General features: G+C 50.6%; 2 protein-coding genes across 4 annotated transcripts in view; one reads left to right on the top strand and one right to left on the bottom strand.

Moving 5' to 3' along the window:
- NUFIP2 (nuclear FMR1 interacting protein 2) overlaps positions 1-19,777 on the top strand; it is a 35,882-nt gene that overhangs the window by 9,408 nt on the left and 6,697 nt on the right. Inside the window, exons 3-5 of one of the 3 annotated variants that reach the window (XM_039720539.1) lie at positions 2,715-2,747; positions 3,331-3,385; positions 3,691-9,264. In XM_039720539.1, the coding sequence (XP_039576473.1) occupies positions 2,715-2,747; positions 3,331-3,383 (86 nt within the window). In that variant the 3' untranslated portion in view covers positions 3,384-3,385; positions 3,691-9,264. Of the gene's footprint in view, positions 1-2,714; positions 2,748-3,330; positions 9,265-19,777 lie in introns of those variants that run through there. The other 2 variants (XM_039720540.1, XM_039720538.1) reach the window with 2 other exon arrangements.
- Positions 13,738-18,096, bottom strand: CRYBA1 (crystallin beta A1). Its single transcript, XM_039720590.1, is given in 7 exon segments — positions 13,738-13,934; positions 14,053-14,195; positions 14,576-14,717; positions 16,263-16,381; positions 17,278-17,342; positions 18,065-18,077; positions 18,079-18,096. Coding segments are annotated over 7 exon segments (648 nt in total). The 3' UTR covers positions 13,738-13,786.

The following is a 19,777-nucleotide window of genomic DNA, read 5'->3' as shown; positions in this document are numbered from 1 at the left end:
TGCTGGGTTGTGCAAGGGTTTGTTGATGGCATTTTCTGCAGCTGGGTTGGAATCCACTTGAGAAGAAAGTTTGCTGTTGCCCCAGCCCCATGTCTGGTTTTGGGAGCAGTGGCTCCTGTTGGGCAGGTCTTTGGAAAGCAGCAGTTTTGGGGCAGTATCTGAGAGCCTGGACTTGGGCTGATGGTGAGGATACCCCTGTTTTCATGCAGGGTGAGCAGCTGTAGGAGTCCTTTGCTTAAACTCACTCTGGAAGCTTTATCCAGGGGAAAGAGGCTCAAGAAAAGAGCTCTGAGCTCAGAAGGAGGGCTGGAAGCAGGCTTGGGGCCTCTTGCATGTCCAGTTCTTGGGGGCTGTCTTTCCATGTGCTTTCTTGGGGGAGCAGTGGCTCTGCTGAGCTGCCTGTCCACCAGGTCAGTCACCAAGTCACCCTGTGACAGTGGCCATGCATTTGTCACAGTGCCTTTAGTCAGTCACAGGTGATCACAGCCTCAAGCTGGCAGGAAAACTTAACTGTATTACCAAGTAAAGCAGAATAAATCATACAATTCCATTTTAAGATTGCAGAAATTCCTTTTGTCCTTAGTTTTGTGTTGCAGTTAGCTTGGGACTTACTTTCTTTTCCTTTGTAAAGTTGTTTCACTTGGTCAGTGTGCTGAACCTGTGCTGTCCTCTGTCCCTGTGCTGCCTGGTGGAGGGGAGGACCTTGCTCTGCTGATGGCAGGTGATATTTAGTAAGAGCTGTTATTGCATTGCTTGCTGATGGTCTTCGGTTTTGTAGCTTGGTCCTGCTGAGCATCTGCCAGCCAGTGTGTTCAGGTGTCTGGGATGAACAGGACACTTTACACCACCCTCCCTTTCTGAAGGAGGAGAAGGGAGATGGAAATCTGAAAAGACTTAGGTTTGTTAGATTTTTTTGCAACAGAGTTTTGTCAACTTAGTAGTTTTTTGGTGTGTTCTTAACAGTATCTCTGTTTGTATGTCTGTGTATCTGTTTGTCTTATTGTCAGATACTCTTAATACATGGAGGTCACATTCTTGTGGTGTCCAGAGCAGTTAAGGCCAAATGAGGTGCACAGGACCATGGTCTGTGCATGGGGATGTGGTGGTGGCTGGTGCTTCAGCTCTGCCTTGTATTTCATGCTCAAGTATTGCTCTAATATGCAGAAACCAACAACTTGAGAGTAGTTTTCTGTCCCAGGCCTTTGGGGAAAGCTGTTAAATGGGAGATGTTCTTTAGCTGTTAGGAAATGATGCATCAAACTGCGCTGAATGGAAAACTCACTCCACAGGAGGTAATTTTAGTAGCTGGTTCATTTTACTTCAGGGGAATCTGCATCTGGCAGATGAGGGAGGCAGTCCCTCGCCAGCCTGCTTCTGTCCCTGGGGTGTTAGAGGCTGGCTACTGTTCCCAGAGCACTTAGGGCTCCCCAATAGAAGTGCAAAGTGTTGCTGTTACTATCCTGGAGCAAAAATAACAGACCTCTTAAAATTTTGTCAGGGCTTTCCTTACAAAAGGCTTAATTGTGCAAGGAGGGCTGGCAATATTTATTTGCATGCAATTTCCTGCCCCAGGGAGCTGGAGATTGTAGGGGACAAAGGACAGATGAAGGGTTGGAGAAGGGAGGCGATTGATGGAGGTGACACTTGGCACACATCGTGCTGAGGCTGTGGGTTTTGTAGGGCTTTTTCTTCTTCCTTTCCCATGCTGGTTAGCTTACTCACTGCCTGGTTTTGTGCTTTACTGCATATCCCATGTGGCCTGATAATCTCTTGCCATTCCCTTTTCCTAGCCCCTACCAAGGTCCTGTCACCCTTTCTGGCAGAAAAGAGACTTGAAAGTGGTTCTTGGAAGATTGTGTTCCGACTAATACTCATTTTCTATAATTTTGTCTATTGAACTTGGGCACAGGGTACAGTCAGAATCTTAAAAAATATTCTAGCTCATGAAATTCCAACGTGATAGCTGCTCAAAGTAGTTCTTTTGAATGGTTCTCTAAAGATGCATCTTTGTTTGGGGGATATTTTAAAGGGAAGAGCCTTCTGTTTCTCAGTGTTAATGAAAAGAACATTTAACTTTGCTGTTATTTCTTAGATAAACAAAAGCATGTGCATGTCCAGGGAGAACTGGGAAGGGTTTGCCTTTAGCCTACAAACGTGTTGTAGAGGTGAACTGTGGGAAGAACTGCAAGGCAGGTGTGTGGAGCATCACCCCTTGCTCCTGGACAGTGCACTGGCAGCAGCTCTGCAGAGATGTTCTCACAGCAGCACACGCCTGCTGTGAGCCATGTGCAGCTCGCTGTGTCCAGCACTTCTCATTTCACACTCACTAAGCATCAACTTGTAAAAATCATCTCTCCAGGCTCCTTGTTGAGGCTGTAATGTGCAAAGCAGCGTTGGAGTCAGAGTAGTAAAGCCTGCAGTTAGATTGTGATATGTAGGACTGGTGAATGGTGATGACATTTCTGATGCTCAGCTTGGCTCTCTGACCCTTAAGACCATGTTACAGCTATCCCTTTGCCTTTTATTGCTGGATTATTCATGTCAGATCTGTGTGGTCCTGTGGGCTGGGGCTGTGCTGCTGGGTGGGAGGGGTTTGGCTCTATTTGAAAGCCCCAGCACAACTGCCACACTTGGAAAATGAAAGTGTGTTTGGAGTGGTCTCTAATGGCAGCATCAATCTGCATAATAACAGTGGTCTCCTTTTGCCTCCACAGAAATGGAAGCGGTTTGGAATTTGCAGAAGCAAGGTAAGGATGTTGGAAGGAATAAGTGAACCAAATTGCTCTGTCTGTTGGGAGGGGGATGAACGAGAGTGGATTGTCTGTGTCTGGAGATGCCTGGGTTCATTTCTTCAGCCCCTGTGGTTTGTAGTCTGGATTTATCTCTGTTTCAGATCGCTGAAAGTCGGGACAAAAAGCTTTGCTATAATGGTGAGCTGCTTGGCATGGAGCAGAGTCTCTAAAAGCAATAAACCCAGTGTCAAATTAGATTTAATGACTCTTCCTTATGTGTATACAAAATTGCTTTCTATTTCTGGCATTGGGTGTCGCATCCAATAATAAGTTTTAAATTCTGGTGTGTCCCCACAAGTCACCTGAGAGGAGATTTTGTGTGGGAAGAGCCTGTATGTGATTTTGTATGTGGAGACCTGTGTGCTGCTGTGGGGAGCAGGCTCTGCCCTGGGGGAGCCAGCCTGGCCTTGGGGTGGCTTGGCAGGAGGGGGGCATCCAGAGGAAAAAGTCTGTTAACATCCAAGTACTCTGTGTTTATTTTCAGCCACAGGCCCTGAAAGTAGCTTGTCCAAAACTCAGGATTCTGCTTTCTTTCCAGATCCCAAAAGGATAATCACTTATGATGAAGCCATGGATCGCCCGGATCAATGAAGGTAGCAAGACAAGACTGCCTGTTATAACCTTTCTGCAGCATTTGTGCTGTTCGTGGGGGACAAAAAGGCTTTTATGCTCCTTCTAAATCTTCAGTGCAGCAGAGGAACCATAACTAGAATCACAGGATAATATATACAAATATATATATAGTTATTTAAAAATGGCAACTGAAAGTAATTAGACTTCTTAAGGAATCTGAAAATTTATTTCAACGAGACTACACACGTGATTATTTAATCTCCGGTACTGAATAGATTTTTTCTTTTTTTTTTCCATTTTTGTTTTGTTTTGTTTTTGTTTAAAGAGTGAATGCAAGTGATTAAGGAATACAGACTCAATTACAAGCCCGGTTTCAAAGTTCCTGCTGTCGTCTGCATGGGCAACAGCAACCCACTGGAGAGGCATTTCCACTTGACAAGGTTTCTGTTTCTCGTTCTGTGACTGTAGTGACACACTAATCACAGGGAAATCAGGATGAATCACCATCCTTCATCTCCTCTTTCCCTTCCACCTCCCCTGTTTGGTTTCTTTTTTTTTTTTTTTTTTTTTTCTGATTTGTTTTCCATTGAATGCTGGAGAAACACCTTGAAGTTTGCAGAGTTTCATTTTTTTTTGTTTCCAGAGAATTATAATCCGCATGTTTTGCCAGGAGTAAAGCAGCAATCCTATGCTGGTGATATTGTCTTAAAAGGATCATTCTGCTGAGGGAAAGATGGTAATACTGCAGTTCTAGGATGCATGGTGAAGTCACACAGTTGACCTGGCTCCTGTTACACGTTGGACTATTGCAACTGAAGAGTTACTTCATTTTAAAAGACAACATGAAAAAATAAGCAATCTGTTTAGGCATTTAATATGGAGGAAAAAAACCAACAAAAAAACCCCACTGTTCCCACAGTTTAATGCCATTGTATTACTGGGAGCAAGAAAAAAAAAAGACAAAAAAAAAGTATCTTCTGCTTTCAACTGTAGGTGCTTCATATTTGCTCTGTCTGTCTCCTAACACTAAATGTGCTGGATTTTTTTCCCATTTTCATTGGAAAACTGAAGAGGAATTGAGTTCTGCTAACTTTCACCCTTCTTGAATTATTTTTTCTCTTAAAAAAAATTCAAAATAACAAAAAAAACCAAAAAAGTTTAAAAAAAAGAAAAAAAATGGGAATTTGAATCCTTTTCAATTTGTCCATAGAATGCCAATGGCTGGGCTTCCTGCCCCTTGGAAATGCTCTTTTATATTTTAATGCAGTCTGTGTATTTCCGGGCTCTGCTTCTAATTATCTCTTAATAAAAATATATTTTATTACAAAAAAAATGGAGGACTTAGGAATGAAAATAATAATTTAAAAAAATTTAAAAAAAAAATAATCCCAGGGAAAGGAAAGCTTCCTAGCAGTGGTAGGGAAGGCTGAGCAGAGTGCAGGCTCCAGCTGTGTAACCCCTCTGTCCCATTGCAGTTTGTGTAATGTGTCCCAATTATCTGGGGGTCAGGTAGTTTTTCTGGGTTTTTTTAAAAGGTGGAAAGTTCACAGGGTCCAGTGCAAGAGTGAGAAATGAATAAAGCAGAAATGGGTTTGTTGACCAGCCCCAGCTCCCCATGTACCCGGTGCTCCTCGTGGGTGTTGGTGGCCTAATCCTGCCTCTCCAGATCAGCAGCAGTTGGTGTCTCCTAAAATGAGACTGGACCCTCTGGGGCATGAGGAGGAGTAGAAATACAAAACTTTGGAGTACCCTTTGTGTTTAGATCTGTCCCTCAGGCCATTGGGCTGCTGTCCAGTCACCAGAGGGTCCCACAGGGCTCCATCCTCAGCCCATTTCTCTCCAACATCCCATTAACAACCTGGGTCCAGGACTCAAAGAGAATAATTTTGCTGACACACTAAACTGGAACTCTTGACACCCTCAAGGGCAGAGAGCCCTCAACAAATTAGAGATGGGCAGTCACCAACTGTGTGAAGTTTAAACAAGGGCAGGTGTTGGGTTCTGGACCTGGATAGCCTGGGAGGCTGGAGAGCAGCACCATGGAAAGGGAGCTGGGGCTCAACAGTGTCCTGGGGGCACCAGGCCCAGCATGACCTGTCCTGCTCTGCTCGAGTTCTGGGCACCACAACATAAAAAAGAGCATCCCAAGGAGGCCATGAGGATGGGGAGGGGTCTGGAGGGGAAGCCTGATGATCACTTGGTTTGTTCAGCTGGAGAAAAGCAGACTGAGGAGAGGAGACTCCAGCATCCTCCCAAGGGGCAGCAGGGAGGGCAGGTACCAATCTCTTCACTCTCATGACCAGTGACAGGGAACAGCCTGAAGCTGAGTCAGGGGAGGGTTGGGTTGGATACCAGGATAAGGTTCTTCACCCACAGGGAGGTTGAGCACTGGAACAGGCCCCCCCAGGAAGTGGTCACAGCACCAAACTTGTCTGAGTTCATGAAAAATTTGGACAATGCTTTCAGGCACAGGGTGGGATTGGGGTGTCCTGCACAGGGCCAGCAGTTGGACTTGATCCTGATGGGTCTCTTCCAACTCAGAATATTCTATGATTCTATCGCTTTCTCTTTTTTTTTCTTCTTTTGTTTTAGTAGGAGTATGTAGCATGTGGTGGTTTTTTTTAATTGTTTTTATACTTTCAATAAGATTGTTCCTGAATGAGACACTTGAGTTCATGGTGGGACAATGAAACTGAATTCTGTACCTTGTGTAAGACGCTCGCTTTCTGCCACGCTTAAACATTTGACTATGGATTGCCTACTCCATTTGATGTATCCAAAGCTATATAGTATAATACTGAGTGTGATACTATATAGTCATCATGTATTGTATCAGTCCAGGTTCAGAAATGTGTGGTTGGCCAGTCGCAAATAGTTCTGTTTCACCTATAAACTTGTACCACCTCTGCAGGTGTGTGTAATAACTTTTGAGATGCATAACATGTTTACAGATGTGCCCAACATCTAGTCCTCCAACGTTCCTATTTTTAATTCTGTTGAGTCTCCCAACTGCTTGCCAAAAGTTGGAATTGCCTCCAGCTCCACTGCTGAAGAGCTGGGGCGTTCCTGAGCTTTAAAGTGTTGAACAAACTGGATAGTGGGGCTGGGAAAATGAAGGTGGAAGAAATGTTCTTTATCCTTTATTATTGTTATTATTATTATTTTCAAAAAGTTGAAGGCTAATAGCAAAGTTTCCAGTTTGTTTTACTGGCTTTAAGGCTCTGCTGTGTATTTATTTGCCTTGTGTAGTCACTTGTCGCCTTAAGGGCTGGGTTCCATTAAAAAAAAGAAAAAAAAAAAAGAAAAAAAAATACAAAACCCTGTTTTGCTTCCCTGGGGTCTGTGCTGTCCTGTACCCTGCCCCAGGTCCGTGCTTGGGGCGATGCAGGAGTTGAGCAGCACTGACCCTGCACCTCTAGAAGGGTCTGAGTCTTGCTGAATATTTGAGGACTCTCATCTTGGCCTAGTCCAGTCTGTCACCTGAATAGCAAAGAAATGCTGAGAGGAGCTCGGTTCAAGCTGGGTTGGGCTGGATTCCCCCTGATGCTCATCTCTGTGGCTTTGCCTCGCCAGCGGGACCCATCCAGAAACACCCTGGGCAGCACCTTCTCTGCTGTATTTCTGACCATCCTCTGTTCAGATGTCTGTCTGTCTGTCTGTCTCCATGAGCTCCACGGCGTGTGCTCAGCGCTAAGCAGTTAGGAATTCCTCTCTCTGAGCTCCTGTAGCTCCCTGCTGTTTCTGGGATAGACTATTGCCTAGAGCCAGGCAGGACCATGGAAGGAACTTCCTCGTGCTGTCGTGTAACTCACCCTGTCGCTGTCTGCAGTCCTCCCCAAGTCCTCACACAATTCTTAACTGAGCACTTATTAAAAGTATCTTAAGATTTAATCTGTTTTCTGATTATTTTTGTGTAAACTTATAAAAAAAAAGGAAAAAAAAAACCAAACTGAAATTGAGCTGTGACTAATTTAGCACATTGAAATAACGATAAGGTGTTACTGATAAGTCTCATGTTTTGTTTTGTTTTGTTTGACTCAGAGTATTAGTACTGTAGCATAAACCAAATACAGCCTGGGAAGGGGAGCAGCAGCCTCCTGTCCTGGGTGTGCACCCGAGGGTGTCTGTGGGGGCGAGGAGCCGGCGGTGCGTGTGCGAGCATCTGACTTGTGAGGAGAGCGAGCGTGTATTTATTTGTGCCATTGTTTGCATTACACTGAGTAAAGAAAGTTTTAAAACAAAACCCCTGCAGTATGTCTAGTATCGGAAAGCAGCACTAAGGGTGAGATCATGGCCTATTTTTTTATTAGCTATGAAGATACTAATTCAGGTTAAGGCTTCTCTCTCGTTTCTGTTGCCATTGTTGAGTTCCTTTCCTCTGGTTCCCTTTCCAAGCTGTCTGTATTGGAGTGAGGGGCTGTCTCCTTTCTCCTCTGGTCATTCCCCACCTCTCCTTCTCTTCCAGCAGGTTCTTTTGGGTGTGTGGGTCTTGTGTAAGAGACTGGAGCATGTAGTGCCAGCCAGATCCAGCTTGGGACCTGCTTGCTTTTGGTGGATCATGGAGTGTTTGTGTGCTCCAAGAGGTGCTTTAACAACTGCTCCATGGCAGTGGTTTGGGGCCTTCAGTCTCTGCTCTCTCCCACTCCACCCCTTTGGTGGATTGGCAAAGCAATGGCTTTCAAGCCTTGCTTGGAGTTTGGTTTTAGTTTAAACCCACCTTGATCCTCCTTGAAACCTGGTAGAAATCTCCTGTCTCTTTGACCAGTGGCTACCTCCAGGGCGTGGATTCTGTCACTAACCCACTTCAAACCTTTCTGAGCTAGTAAATCCCACTTTTTGCCTTTCATAGCTGCTGTGAACTTCTTTGAAATGTGGAAAGAAACCCAATTCTCACTAGGTTGTGAGTGGGGTGGCTGGGAGTGGGTGATGGGTGAGCCAGCTAGCTAAATGGAAAGGAAAATTGCTTCCTGCTAGGAAAAAAATAGGAAAAAAAGCTGGAAATTGTGCTCCCAGTTGTGTGTGTAATTAGTGCTTTCACCTTCAAGGGAGTGTTACAATAACACCATAGTGTCCTTTCCCAAGTGGCCAGTGGGTGACCTCAGGGACATCTGGCAGTGGTGGCATTCCCAGCCAGAACTGCCAGCAGTTTTCCTGTGTGTCCAGGTTTTGATCTTGATTCAGTAAATTGCTATGGTGTCCCAAACTTTCAGGAGTCTTGCCCTCTCATTCCTAGAAGACTTTCTGTCCGTCCATGCGTTGTGATTTTTCTTAGAGAGGCTGTTTACAAGGGAGCTGGCTGAGGGTGGGAGTGGAGAGAACAAGGATTCACCCACTTTAAAGCTGCTGCACGTTTTCACACTGGTGTGTAAGGCAGGAGAAGGGCTGGGGTGGTGGAGTAGCCATGAAAGCCACAGTAATTCTGGCTGTGGCCACCACCAGAGTGTTTTTCCATGTGGGAAGACCCTAGTGCACAGAGCTGGGAAGAAGGAGCAGGGCTGGGGGGAAGGAGATCTCAATGTGCTGCCTCCCAGGGATTACGGAGCTTTAGAGGTTTGCCCAGTACATTTATACCCCAGGTCAGGCTGGCTCCTCTGTCCTGCCCAAGATCCTCTAAAGCAACAGGAGGGTGGAGCTGTGGATGTCTGGGGAGGTAAAAGAGCCCTGTGGTGGCCTCATGTCCTGGGCATGAGCCCTCTCCCTGTGCTGGAGTGGAGCAGGAGTCCTGCCTGTGCCTCACCAGGGGATGCTGAGCTGGATTTATCTTGACTGTTAATCAGAAAGCTTCATATAACGTGTCCAGAGCTCTAAAGCCATTTTGTAAGATAGCAGTGTCCCTTTTCTACAGCCTTATTAATGAGTAGAAGATCTTCAAAAAGAAGAAAAAAAAAAAAAAAAAGAACTGATCATTTCTTTCTCTGGTATGAAACTTGTGTTCTGCGAACTTCTGAACATTTAGCAAAAATACAACTTACAGTTTTCTTAAAAAAAAAAAACAAAAAAAAAGAATTGCTCATTTCTTTCTGTGGTATGAAACTTGTGTACTGCGAACTTCTGAACATTTAGCAAAAATACACCTTACAGTTTTCTTAAAAAAAAAAAAAAAAACCAACAAAAAAAAATCCCTGGCCTGTCTGCTTTCCATACGGTCTTTCCTCAGGTGCTAAATAAGGGTTCCAAAAATGGATACTGCTTTAGGAGTTTCTGCTTTATTCTTAAAATACATATTTTTTTGCTTAGGTGTTGTAAAGATATTTTAACAAGAATGTTTTTTTTTTTATGTAAATAAGATTGTGTCTTTAATTTTTGTTTTATCTCCTTTTTGTCCATATTGAATAGTCTAATTTTCATTTTTGAGAAGGACCCTCTTATGCCCTTCCCTGAAGACATTTCATTAAGTGTTGCTGCATTTAAGAACGAATCTACAACTGTTCATTGTCTTGGATTAATGCTGATGCTGCTGCTATAAGTAACCCTGAAAATCAAGAATGTGTGATGCACTTTTGTTTTTCGTTTGTGTTGTTTTGTTTTTTTAACGTGACCATGTAGTTCCTCTGCAGATAGCTGAACCCTCCTGTAACACAGCCACTAACTGGGGGAGTGTAGGAACTGGGGGAGCTGGGGTGTAGGACAGGGGTGGACCTGATTTTGGTGCTGACCTATGGGAATTTCTATGCAAACGCAAGCAAAGGAGAACTCTTTAACTTGAGAGAACACTGTGCTTTTTTATTTTTTATTATTTCTTTTTCTCTCCTTCCTTTTCTCAAGCTGCTATTGGAAGGGTAGTGCAAATCCCTAAGGTTTTCAACTTCTCCTTCCTCCATGGCTGGTGGTGCAGGAAAGGTGCCTGAGTAACTTGTAAGGTAGAAAAACCTCAGTCAGCTCTTGTCTCGTCTCTGGTTTTAATATATTTGTTTTCTATTTGAATTTACCTATAGAAGGAAATTGCTCATCTCTAAAAAAAAGATCTTTTGAATGCTTTATCTCAATGTGAAGTTAACCAGCAGTATTAAGGCTTGCCTGGCCTCCGTCCTGCCCTTATCCCAGTGCTGCTCCTTCTCCACCTGGGGAGCTCTCGGTGCCTGGGCTTGGATGTTTTCCAAGAAAAAAGTGAGGTGAAGCCATCCACCCAGCCAAAACCTGCCAGTAAAAGGCTTTGGGAGCAGTGGAGGGAGGTCTCACTGCCTTGAGGCACAGGCAGGTCCAGAACCTCTTCCCTTTGTGGGTCACACCTGGACCATGGTGGGAGATGCGTACCCTGGGGGAGGAGTTTACTGGAGGGCAAAAAGGGATTTTACTTGACTATTTATAGAAGATCCTTTAGGAATATAAAGTACCTCTCTGCAAAGTGGGGGAAGAGTAAGGAAGGTCTAAAGTCGTGTAGGAGAAACACTTGGGGATTACAACTGCCTGGAAAATAGTCAACAAATACATAGGCCAGAGCTTTCTGCCTGTTTAGTTAGTTTTTTCAGCATCAATTGATTTCTTTTTCAGACAGCGTTTGCTCTTTTGCACACCGAGGTGTGTGTGTACATCTGACTCAATGTGCCTTGCATGTGTGCTTAGTCTTTCTGGAGAGAGGTGCTGGGGTGTGAGCTGGGGACGTGGCCTTGAGGGCCACTCCCCATCCACAAGGGTTCCTTAGTGTCCCAGTGACCCTTGGGATCAAAATGAGATCTGGACTCCAGCCTGTGTAGTGGCTGTCTTAGTTTGGGGATGATGTCCTGTGCAGTGGCACCTGTGACTTTGGAGGGGAGTGGGAGAGAGAGAAGGAAAAGCTGCTTTGCTCTTCTGCAGACAAAAAATCGCCACGGTTCACCTGCAGAGCCAAAACAAATCGAAGTCTGGAACCGGCTTTGCTGGAGTTCAGGCTCTCTGTGGCACCATGATCCCATTATCCAGGGGATTTATTCCCTGCCAGGTTGTGGTTCTTGTTTCTGTGGGGTTTACAAGATTTTTTTTTGTAAAGGAGAAGTCAACACGCCTTGCTTGAAGTTAACGAAATCCAAACGCTTGTGTTTGCAGTCAGTGACTCAGAACTCCAAGCTGTGCAATTCTGGGTTCTCCATCTCCCGCCCCAGCGTGTGATGATTCTGTCCGAGTCTTTCTGTACTTCTGCCACAGTAAATGTGAAAGCTTGCTTGCATTATTTTTTAGAAATGCATTTTGCACACTCGGGTTTCGCTGAAGCTCCGTGAAAAGGTTAGTTTGAAGCAGATGAATAAAGCTATGCACATGTTTTGAAAGTTTAATTTGTGTCTCATTACCAGAAGTGACTTATCTGCCCTCTTTTGCATTCCTGTGCTGTCATTGCCTCCATTCTCTTCACCATCTCGGAGGGTATGATGTAAGGTGACAGTTCTTTGCTGACAGCTGTAGCAGAAAACTGGCGCTTCTTGATTTTTTTAGTAGCCTTTCTCTCTCCTTTGCTTTCTCTGTATCTCTCTGTACAGCTATATAAATATATATATTATTTTTTTATTTTAAAGAGCCTACTTTAGTAATTGAATTGGAGGGAGCGGGGTGTGCTGGCTTGTGTTTCAGATACACTTTGTGCTGTCGGATGAACCAGTGCCCTTTTTGTCTCTGGGGAGGACGTGCTGGTGGCACCCACCGGTGTCCCCATGGGGACAGGGATGCCCCCACGCAAAGCAGCTTTGGGGAGGGGATGGAGACCAGTCCACTGCGCTGCAGGCCGGTGGCGTGGGCAAACTCGAGGCTTCTAGTGACAAAATGACCCAAGAGGAATCCTGCTGCTGTGTGTTCCCACTGTGAGGCAGGAGGGACAGGGTTCCTCGCTATCCCGCTGCGAGGCTGGAGACGGGGTTCCCTCCAGCCTCAGGGGTGAGAGCTTTATTTTGGTTTTGTTTTCATGAGTTAGGTGCATTGGGTTGCAGGTACCACCTTTGGAAACATGTTGCTTAGCCCAGAGCCTGTGTGCGGGAGAGTCGGGGTTTTGTGACGGGAGAAGGACCCTGACAGCTTTCTCCTCCTGTTCCCTTCGCCATGGCAGAAATTTGTACTAACTTGACAGCTTTTTTTCATACAGAACAGGGCTGCTTTTCTATCTACCATCACACACGTGTACTTACACACCTTCAGCGGCTTCCCAGCTTCTGAAGGTCCTCAACTTGTTTACTGGGGGGACTGATGCCCCTCTCTCCCCCTTCCCTGAATATTTCAGTGTTAAGGGCGGTGCAAAACACAACCGCGCGCTTCGACTGCGAGCTGGGGCTGGAGGGATCCCTGCAGGCAGAGCCGGGCAGGGTCTGTCTCCTCTCCTGCCCCCCTTCCCCGTAGATAAGTTCTCATTTCGTTCCTGGTTTGTATTCAGATCGCTGCGAGGGGTTGTGCTCTGCCTGCTCAGGAGCTGAATTACCTCTGACCTGCGGAGAGGGGCAGCCCCTCTTTGGTGTCGATGTTGTAGTGTGCGACCACACGGATCAGTAAAGGTAGTCTTTGTTTCCTTCTCCCCTCCCCGGTGATTTCAGATTAGGTTAATGCACTCTGTGTGCCCAGCTGGAAAAGCGTAGGCGTTTTCCCAGTGGTGAGAGGGTGGCTAGAGGAGTTTAGTGTAAAACCTGCTGTAGCTGTGTCTGGCGCAGCCCCTTGCGCTGGTGTGGGTGATGTCACGGATTGTAAGGATAGGTAATGTCCATGAGCTGTAATGGCATGATGTATCTTTACCAATGATGTCATACTTCACACTAAATGTTTAAAAAAAAAAAGAAAAAAGAAAAAAAAAAACAACCTTACCTGAAATTTTGTTTATTCTGCACCAACAGGTCTTCAAAATTTATCCAAATTTTATTATTTTATCAGGAAAAAAAAAAGAAATTTGTGTAGATCGAATACGTTAAGACAGACAATAAGTGATGTAAATTGTTGAATAAAAATTTTAAAGTTTGTGGGTGTCAGTGTGACTTTCTTTTTTGCGTTTTCAAGGGGCAGCCTGGGTTTAGATCCCAGAGGTCTGGCAGTGCTGGCCATAGAGCCCATGAGCTGTGTGTACACAGGTGGGGTGGATCCAGGTGCCCTTTACTTTGTCAGGGGAAGGAGAGGGCAGGGAGGGAAATAAAGGTTTCTGTGCAGCAGTAGGGGTCTGAACCTCCCTCATTGTGAGCCCCACCTCACTTAAAGCCCAGCTTAAAATAAGTTGGAAAGAGTCTGGTCCCTGCTCCTGGGTTGGGGATGTGCCACCTCAATCCCAAACACACACCAGCAAACACACACCAAGCTGATTTATCTTTTTCTTTCAGTCACATTTATTGGCAATTGTGGCAGTCGGTACCGTTTTGGGAGTGTTGTTCCATAAGCAGTGGCAGAACGAGAGGGGGTGGTTATTTCGGGAGGGGAGTATTAGCACCAAGAGGGAGCTGGTGAGCCTTCGAAACCTTGCAGAGATGTACTGGCAAAGTGGGGAGCTACTGCTGGACACGCCTGATGGATTGGATCTGGGAGGTCTGGGCGTGCGAGCCCCACTCTCTCCAGTGCTTGTAGTCTCCACCGTGGTGGTCAAACTCCAGCACGTACTGGTAGCCACGGTACCCGGGATACTGGTAGCACACCCAGCTGGAAGAAAAGGACAAAGAGGTAAGCGGGGGGGTTACAGGATGTCCCCCTCCCGCCGTGGTGGCGCAGGGATGGCAGGGGATTGTCCCTGCTGCTCCTGTCCTTGGCTGTCACTTACGCGCCGCACTGGATCTTCATGGAGCCCACTTCGTTGTTGGCCCAGCCCATGGCCTGCAGCGAGGGGTAGTCATCAGCAATCTCCCACTGGCGGCCGATGAAGTTGTCTTTCTCAAAAATGGTGATCTTGGATTCCTTGTGATTCTGTGGGGGAGAGCAGGGGGTGAGGGGGAGGTGGTGCTCCCTCCCCAGCGTGGGTGGGAATGGCAGGGCTGTCACTCCCTGTGGCATTACTCAGAGGGTTCCTGCAGAGGGAGGTGTTCAGACCCTGGTTGGTTGGAGTTTTCTGGGTGGCTGGGAGGTGTCAGCTATGCCACAGCTACTGTCTCAGCTGACTGGTCATGTACAGCTTGCCCAGAAATTCCCTCCAAATCTTTAAAAAACAGGACAGGAAGAGCAAATCCTGCTGGGACTGTGGGGGGAAGCGCTGAGCCTGCCCCCGGCATAGCTGTGTTTTCCTTTCCTAACCTCCCTGCTGCGGCCTGGGGCATTTCAGCGGGACCGGAGCTGCGAGGGACACTCACGGCGGAGCAGACGGGGCGGAAGGACATCAGGCGCTCGATGTGGTAGGCGTTGCTGCCGCTCCAGGCGTCCCAGCGCGGGTACTCTCCCCTCTCCAGGATGAACTGCTGCCCGCAGAAGCCGGTGTGCTCGTAACCCACCCAGCTGCAAAAACAGAGCCAGGGCTGCCAGGGCTTCCTGCAGCAGCTCAGGGTATCCTGCTGGGAGCTGGCATTAGGGGCAGGATGTAGGGGCAAGGAGGAGGTTGGGGTCTGGCCTCTGCACACAGGTTGGGAGGAGAGGAAGCGGTGCTGGATGTGGGCAGAGAACCCAGGGAGTGTGAAACTGCATCTGGTGCTGCAGCGGCACCCACACGGATCCCTGGCTGCAGTGGGAGGTGGGGAGATCCTGGGGTCCATCCTGCACAGGTGGCTCTTCCCCCTGGCTGCTCTGTCATCATTTATGCAGACCATCATCGCTTCAGAATGCCCCAGCTGACCTTCTCTCCCAAAAGCCTAATTTCTCACTTGTTTCTCAATTACAACCTGACACTGCTGCAAAGACCTGAATTCCTGATGCCCACTGCAGGCAGAGCCCATCTGGCTCTGAGCAGAGAGCAGGGACCTATGGCCTTTCCCCTTTCTGCCTCCCACTCTTGCTGAAAACAAACAGGGAGAGGTGAGCTGGGATGCCTCCACCCTGCAGGACACATTTTGCAAGCCCTGGTGCTGCCCACACAGCACCTGCCTGTCCCCAGGGTGGAGATGTCCCCTTAAGGAGACTGGGGACAGAGCCACAGGCAGAGCAGGGAGACAGAGCCTGGGCTGGGGGCTGGAAGGTGGGTGGCACGGGCTGTGCAGTGCACGGATCCCCTGCTGGTGGGGTACAAAGGGTGCTGAGGGGGTCGAGGGTTTCCTGCCACTGACCCAAACTGAGCCCCAGTGCCATGTCCTGCAGCTAGCCCGCCCTGTGCAAGGTGAACAGCCTGATTAGGAGCACATCAACTGGAGCAGAGAGCTGATTACAGCGTGAGCACGCACGCTGCTGTAATCCCATTAGCATTACACGTCCTAAAGATAGCAGCACAAATCTGTCTGTCTGCTCCCCGCCCTGGCGGGATGCACACCCGGGGAGCTCTCCCAGCACCCCGCCCCTCTGAGCTGCTCGGGAGGTGCCTTGCCTGTGCCAGGGAAGATTCCCAAGCACAGGGAGAAGCCCAGTTCTGCTCCCTACCCCTCTCAGGACTGGAGAAGCTGCGGGAAGGTTCTGCCCTGCTCTAGGAAGCTCTGCAGTGGCAGGGAAAGCCCAGGGCACAGCAGGGCTAGGCCCTGGCCAAGTGATTCTCTAGGGCTGGTGCTTCAGGACAGGGACCAGGCTAAGTCAGGCCACTCACTGAACACTGACCCTCTCTGCATCCTTGGGCAGCAACCCTGCTGCAAACCTGACTGGTCCAGCACTGCAGGGGGCAGTTTTGGGTAATGCCAGGTGTTGCCACTGTCCCCTGGCCCTCTCTCTGTATCAGTGCTACCCAGGGGCAGGCTGCTCCACCCTGGAAAGATGGGATTCCCCCATGCCTGGCTTCCCTTGGCTGCGGTGCTTTTCTCCAGCCAAGCAGAGTGGGGACAGCAGGTCCCACTCCACGCTTGGGCACCCCTCTCCCAGCCACCCTGACTGGGAAAACATCCCCTCCTCTGGCAGCTGGGTACTCACGCGCCACATTCCACCTTCAGCGAGCGGATGTTGTCGAAGCCACATTCCATGATGTTTGGACAGGCCGAAGTGAACTCCATCCTCTTGCCCTGGAAGTTTTCTTGGTCATACACGGTGATCTGGAACGGAGAGCAAGCTGCCGAGTTGGAAACTGCCCGGCAGTGGCCCCGGGCAATCCAGCGCCTCTTGGAGACGGAGGGTGGCTCCGTCGGGGAGAGAGCCAGGAGCCAGCCGAGGCTGCAGCGGGCACCCTCCGGGCTGGGCACAGCCCCGCACGCCTCCGCGTCCCTGCACTGCTGGCCCCGCGACGCCCTGCCTTGGTGTGGGGGAGCCGCAGGCCGGCCCCCGCTCCGCTCTCCTGCTCACCCCTGCCGAGATCAGTTCCCGGGGCAGCGCTGCCGTCCGGAGAGAGGAGCGGAGCCGTTCTGGGACGGGCGGGTGGCAGGGCTGTGGCTGGCGGTTCTCCCGGCCTCTGCTCCGAACGCTCTAGGGCAAAGAGGATTAACGGGGGAAAGGGCGAGGGGCACCTCCCTGGGGGCTGCGGCTGACGCTTTCCTCTCCCGCGACAGCTCCAGGCTTCGACGGGATGCTCCTCACTCGTGCACGTGTTTCTCCTCTCCATCTTGGCCCCAGGGCTATTGCCAGACCCCTTGCTCCCCAACTTGCTGCACAGTGCCCACTGCCCATGCTCACCCTGTCTGCATGAACAGGGGAGGGTGAACTACAGCCGGCGGCTTTTGGGGACTCTGTAACTGCCTGTCATGGGGTGGCTGGTAAGAGCAGGGCACAGCTGGCCCGGGGTGCTGTAAGAGCCTCATGAAAAACACCCGGGAGGTATTTGAGCAGGCAGGAGGCACATTCCCAATGGCAGAGGACAGGGGTGCCTGTTTTCTGTGCTCATCCCTGCCTTTCTGCTCACTGTGCAGCTTTCCTGGCCCCAGAGGATGGGCTTTGCCCTTCCCTGTTCCCTACCTGCACACAGGAGAGGTGGAATACAGGGAATGTGAGGACGTACCTTCCACGGGCCCATGGGAACAGGCAGAGGGTTCGTCTGAGCCATCTTTGCTGCTGGATCGGTGTCTGGAGAAGGAAGGAAAAGCCATTTTTACTGCAGCATGTCCCTGTGCATCCCCCCCTCACGAGGCTGGGACAGCTCTGTGCCCACCACCCACAGCGCCTGTTCAGGGACAGCTGCCCCACTGCTGGGGACAAGCCACACCAGTCGCAGCAAGACCCTCTTTCCAGCCCCAGGATGGGGAACAGGACACAGTAGGGGGCTGTGGGACACATCCAAAGCAAGGTGCTCCCTTCTCACTGCTGCAGAGCCCCTTCCCTCCTCCCTGCCGCGGCGTGGAGCCTGCACACCCACGAGGGCACGGTGCCCAATCCCCCTTTCTCCTTCCCCGAGGCCAGACTACCGCTAGGAAAAACACCCCTGAGCCAGAGCAGGGTCTTCAGTGGGCACGGGCTGCCCTGTGCAGTGTCCAGCAGACCTGCCTGATCCCCTCTCCCTGCCCGGTGTCCCCTGGGAGGCACAGTGGGCTCCCACAGACAGCCCTGGCTAATGGTGGGAGATGCCAGCGTGCCGTGCCGGTGGGTGCCAGCAGTGGGGTGCCCTGCTGTAGAGGGGCTCTCAGCCCCCCCGGCTGCCAGCAGGGACGTGTGAGCCTGTCTTATGCCACGGAAAACAGCGACAGTCCCTCTGGGTGTCTTTTGCCACCAGGCAGGAGGAAGGGTGTCTGCCCAGCCGGCTGGCAGCAGAGGGGTGAGGTGGGAGAGGTGCGCATGGGTCCAGGACTCACCTAGCTCAGGCGGTTACTGCTGCTTCGCCCATGTAATGTTTGCCTACTTCAGCGGCTCAGCTTTTATAGGGTACTGCTGGCCGGGAACCGGTGCCAGCGTTTGCAGAGCCGTCAGCACAATGCTTGCTCTGGCATTGTCCCGCTGATCCCCGGAGATTTCAGCTGCTCATCCCCATGGTCTGAGCCACATTCTTAGGGAAAAAGAAAAAAAATTTGATAATAAAAAAAAAAATAATCGGGGCGGCTGTTTGCACAGATAATCTTGGGCACAAATGACTCAACGATTTGACCGAGCTGGCATTTTCCAGGGGCAATGCACCGCGCCGTCACGGGGTGAGCCTGGGGGCTGGCCTGGCCCTGGCGCCGGTTGGCACCGTGGGGACAGCAGGGACACCTCCCCGTGAGACCCTGCGGGTGGTGGGCTCAGCAGGGTGTCTACCAGGCACTGTCCCTTCGCTTCACCACCTGAGGCGTGTTCCCTGTCGCTGTGTTGGCGTGGACACCCTCCTCCCATCACGGGCGAGGAAGCCTGGAGGTGAGAACCGGCATGGCCCTGGCAGACATGTCCCCATGACCACACCGAGCCCCAACGCTCCCCACAGCGCTGCCACCACCACAACCCCACACCCGAGACCCCTACCATGGCCTTGGGGAGGCCTCGGCCCTGCAGTCCCCACATCCACCGGCCCCACAGCCCCCTTGTCCCGTGGGGCGGACGCCGCAGGCCCTGGGGCACCATGGCGGGCACAGCGCGGGCCGTCGGGGGTCACGAGGCGAGCGTGGCGGCGCGGGCTGCTGCCTCAGCGCATGGCTGCCAGCACAATGCTCGCCCCCGTCTGACTGCCCCTTTTGTCTCCCCGCTGGGCAGGCGCGGCCGCACAAAACAAAGCGCCCCGTCAGCGCTGCCTGCGGCACGGCCTGGCGCCCGGCCCGGGGGACCCTGCGGGGACGCGCGGCGGGGTGGCTCCCGGCCAGACAGGCCTGGTGGGGCTCGGCGGGGTCCTGGGGAGCCCTGCTGCGGGCAGAGCGCTGCCCCGGTGGGGGAAGATGGGGTTTGTGGGGGTTTTTCCCCTTGCTGGCTGGTGAGGGATGGGGTAGGGGTGGGATCGGTGTCACCGCGGGGATCACTGTGACACAGGGCTGCGCCCCCAAGGCCTGGCGCGACAGCTGGCAGTAGCACCGCATCCCAAATTTGGGTCAGGGAAGGGGAAGGGCACGACCACCTGTCCTCTGCAAGGTGCCAATATGGGGCTGGTGGTGGGATGCTCCTGGGAAACCGAGCCAGCACACTCCCTGTGCACCTGCTGGGCATCCCGGCTGAGGGGGCAGGTCAGCTCGGAGCTCGCCCTCCAGCCCCTCGGACATGCCCTGGTCACGGCTGCGGCCACCCCCGAGTGTGGAGGCTTTGCCAGGAGCCTGGAGCCACTAGAGGGAGAGCTCAGCCTGAGCAGGATGGGACAGCATCGGCGCATGCGGGTGTGTGGCACTGCACACCCCTCTGCACCCCACACGGGCACCTGCCTCCCCTTGCTACAGCAAAACTGTCTCTGGCTGAAAACCACCCCAGATCAAGGCCTGGATCTGGCAGCCACCCCAGGCCAGGGGCAAGGTGGGGAGAAGCAGCCTGCACAGCCCACTCTGGTCATGGCCAGGGATGGGTCACTCTCAGCAGATAACAGGACCCCAGTATGGCCCAGGCTGCTGTGGACCCCC

This window comes from Passer montanus, unplaced genomic scaffold (assembly GCF_014805655.1).
Source record: "Passer montanus isolate IOZ18808 unplaced genomic scaffold, ASM1480565v1 scaffold44, whole genome shotgun sequence".
Lineage (NCBI taxonomy): Eukaryota > Metazoa > Chordata > Aves > Passeriformes > Passeridae > Passer > Passer montanus.
The sequence above is the reverse complement of the archived record's forward strand: the minus strand, read 5'-3'. Positions and strand labels throughout refer to the sequence as shown.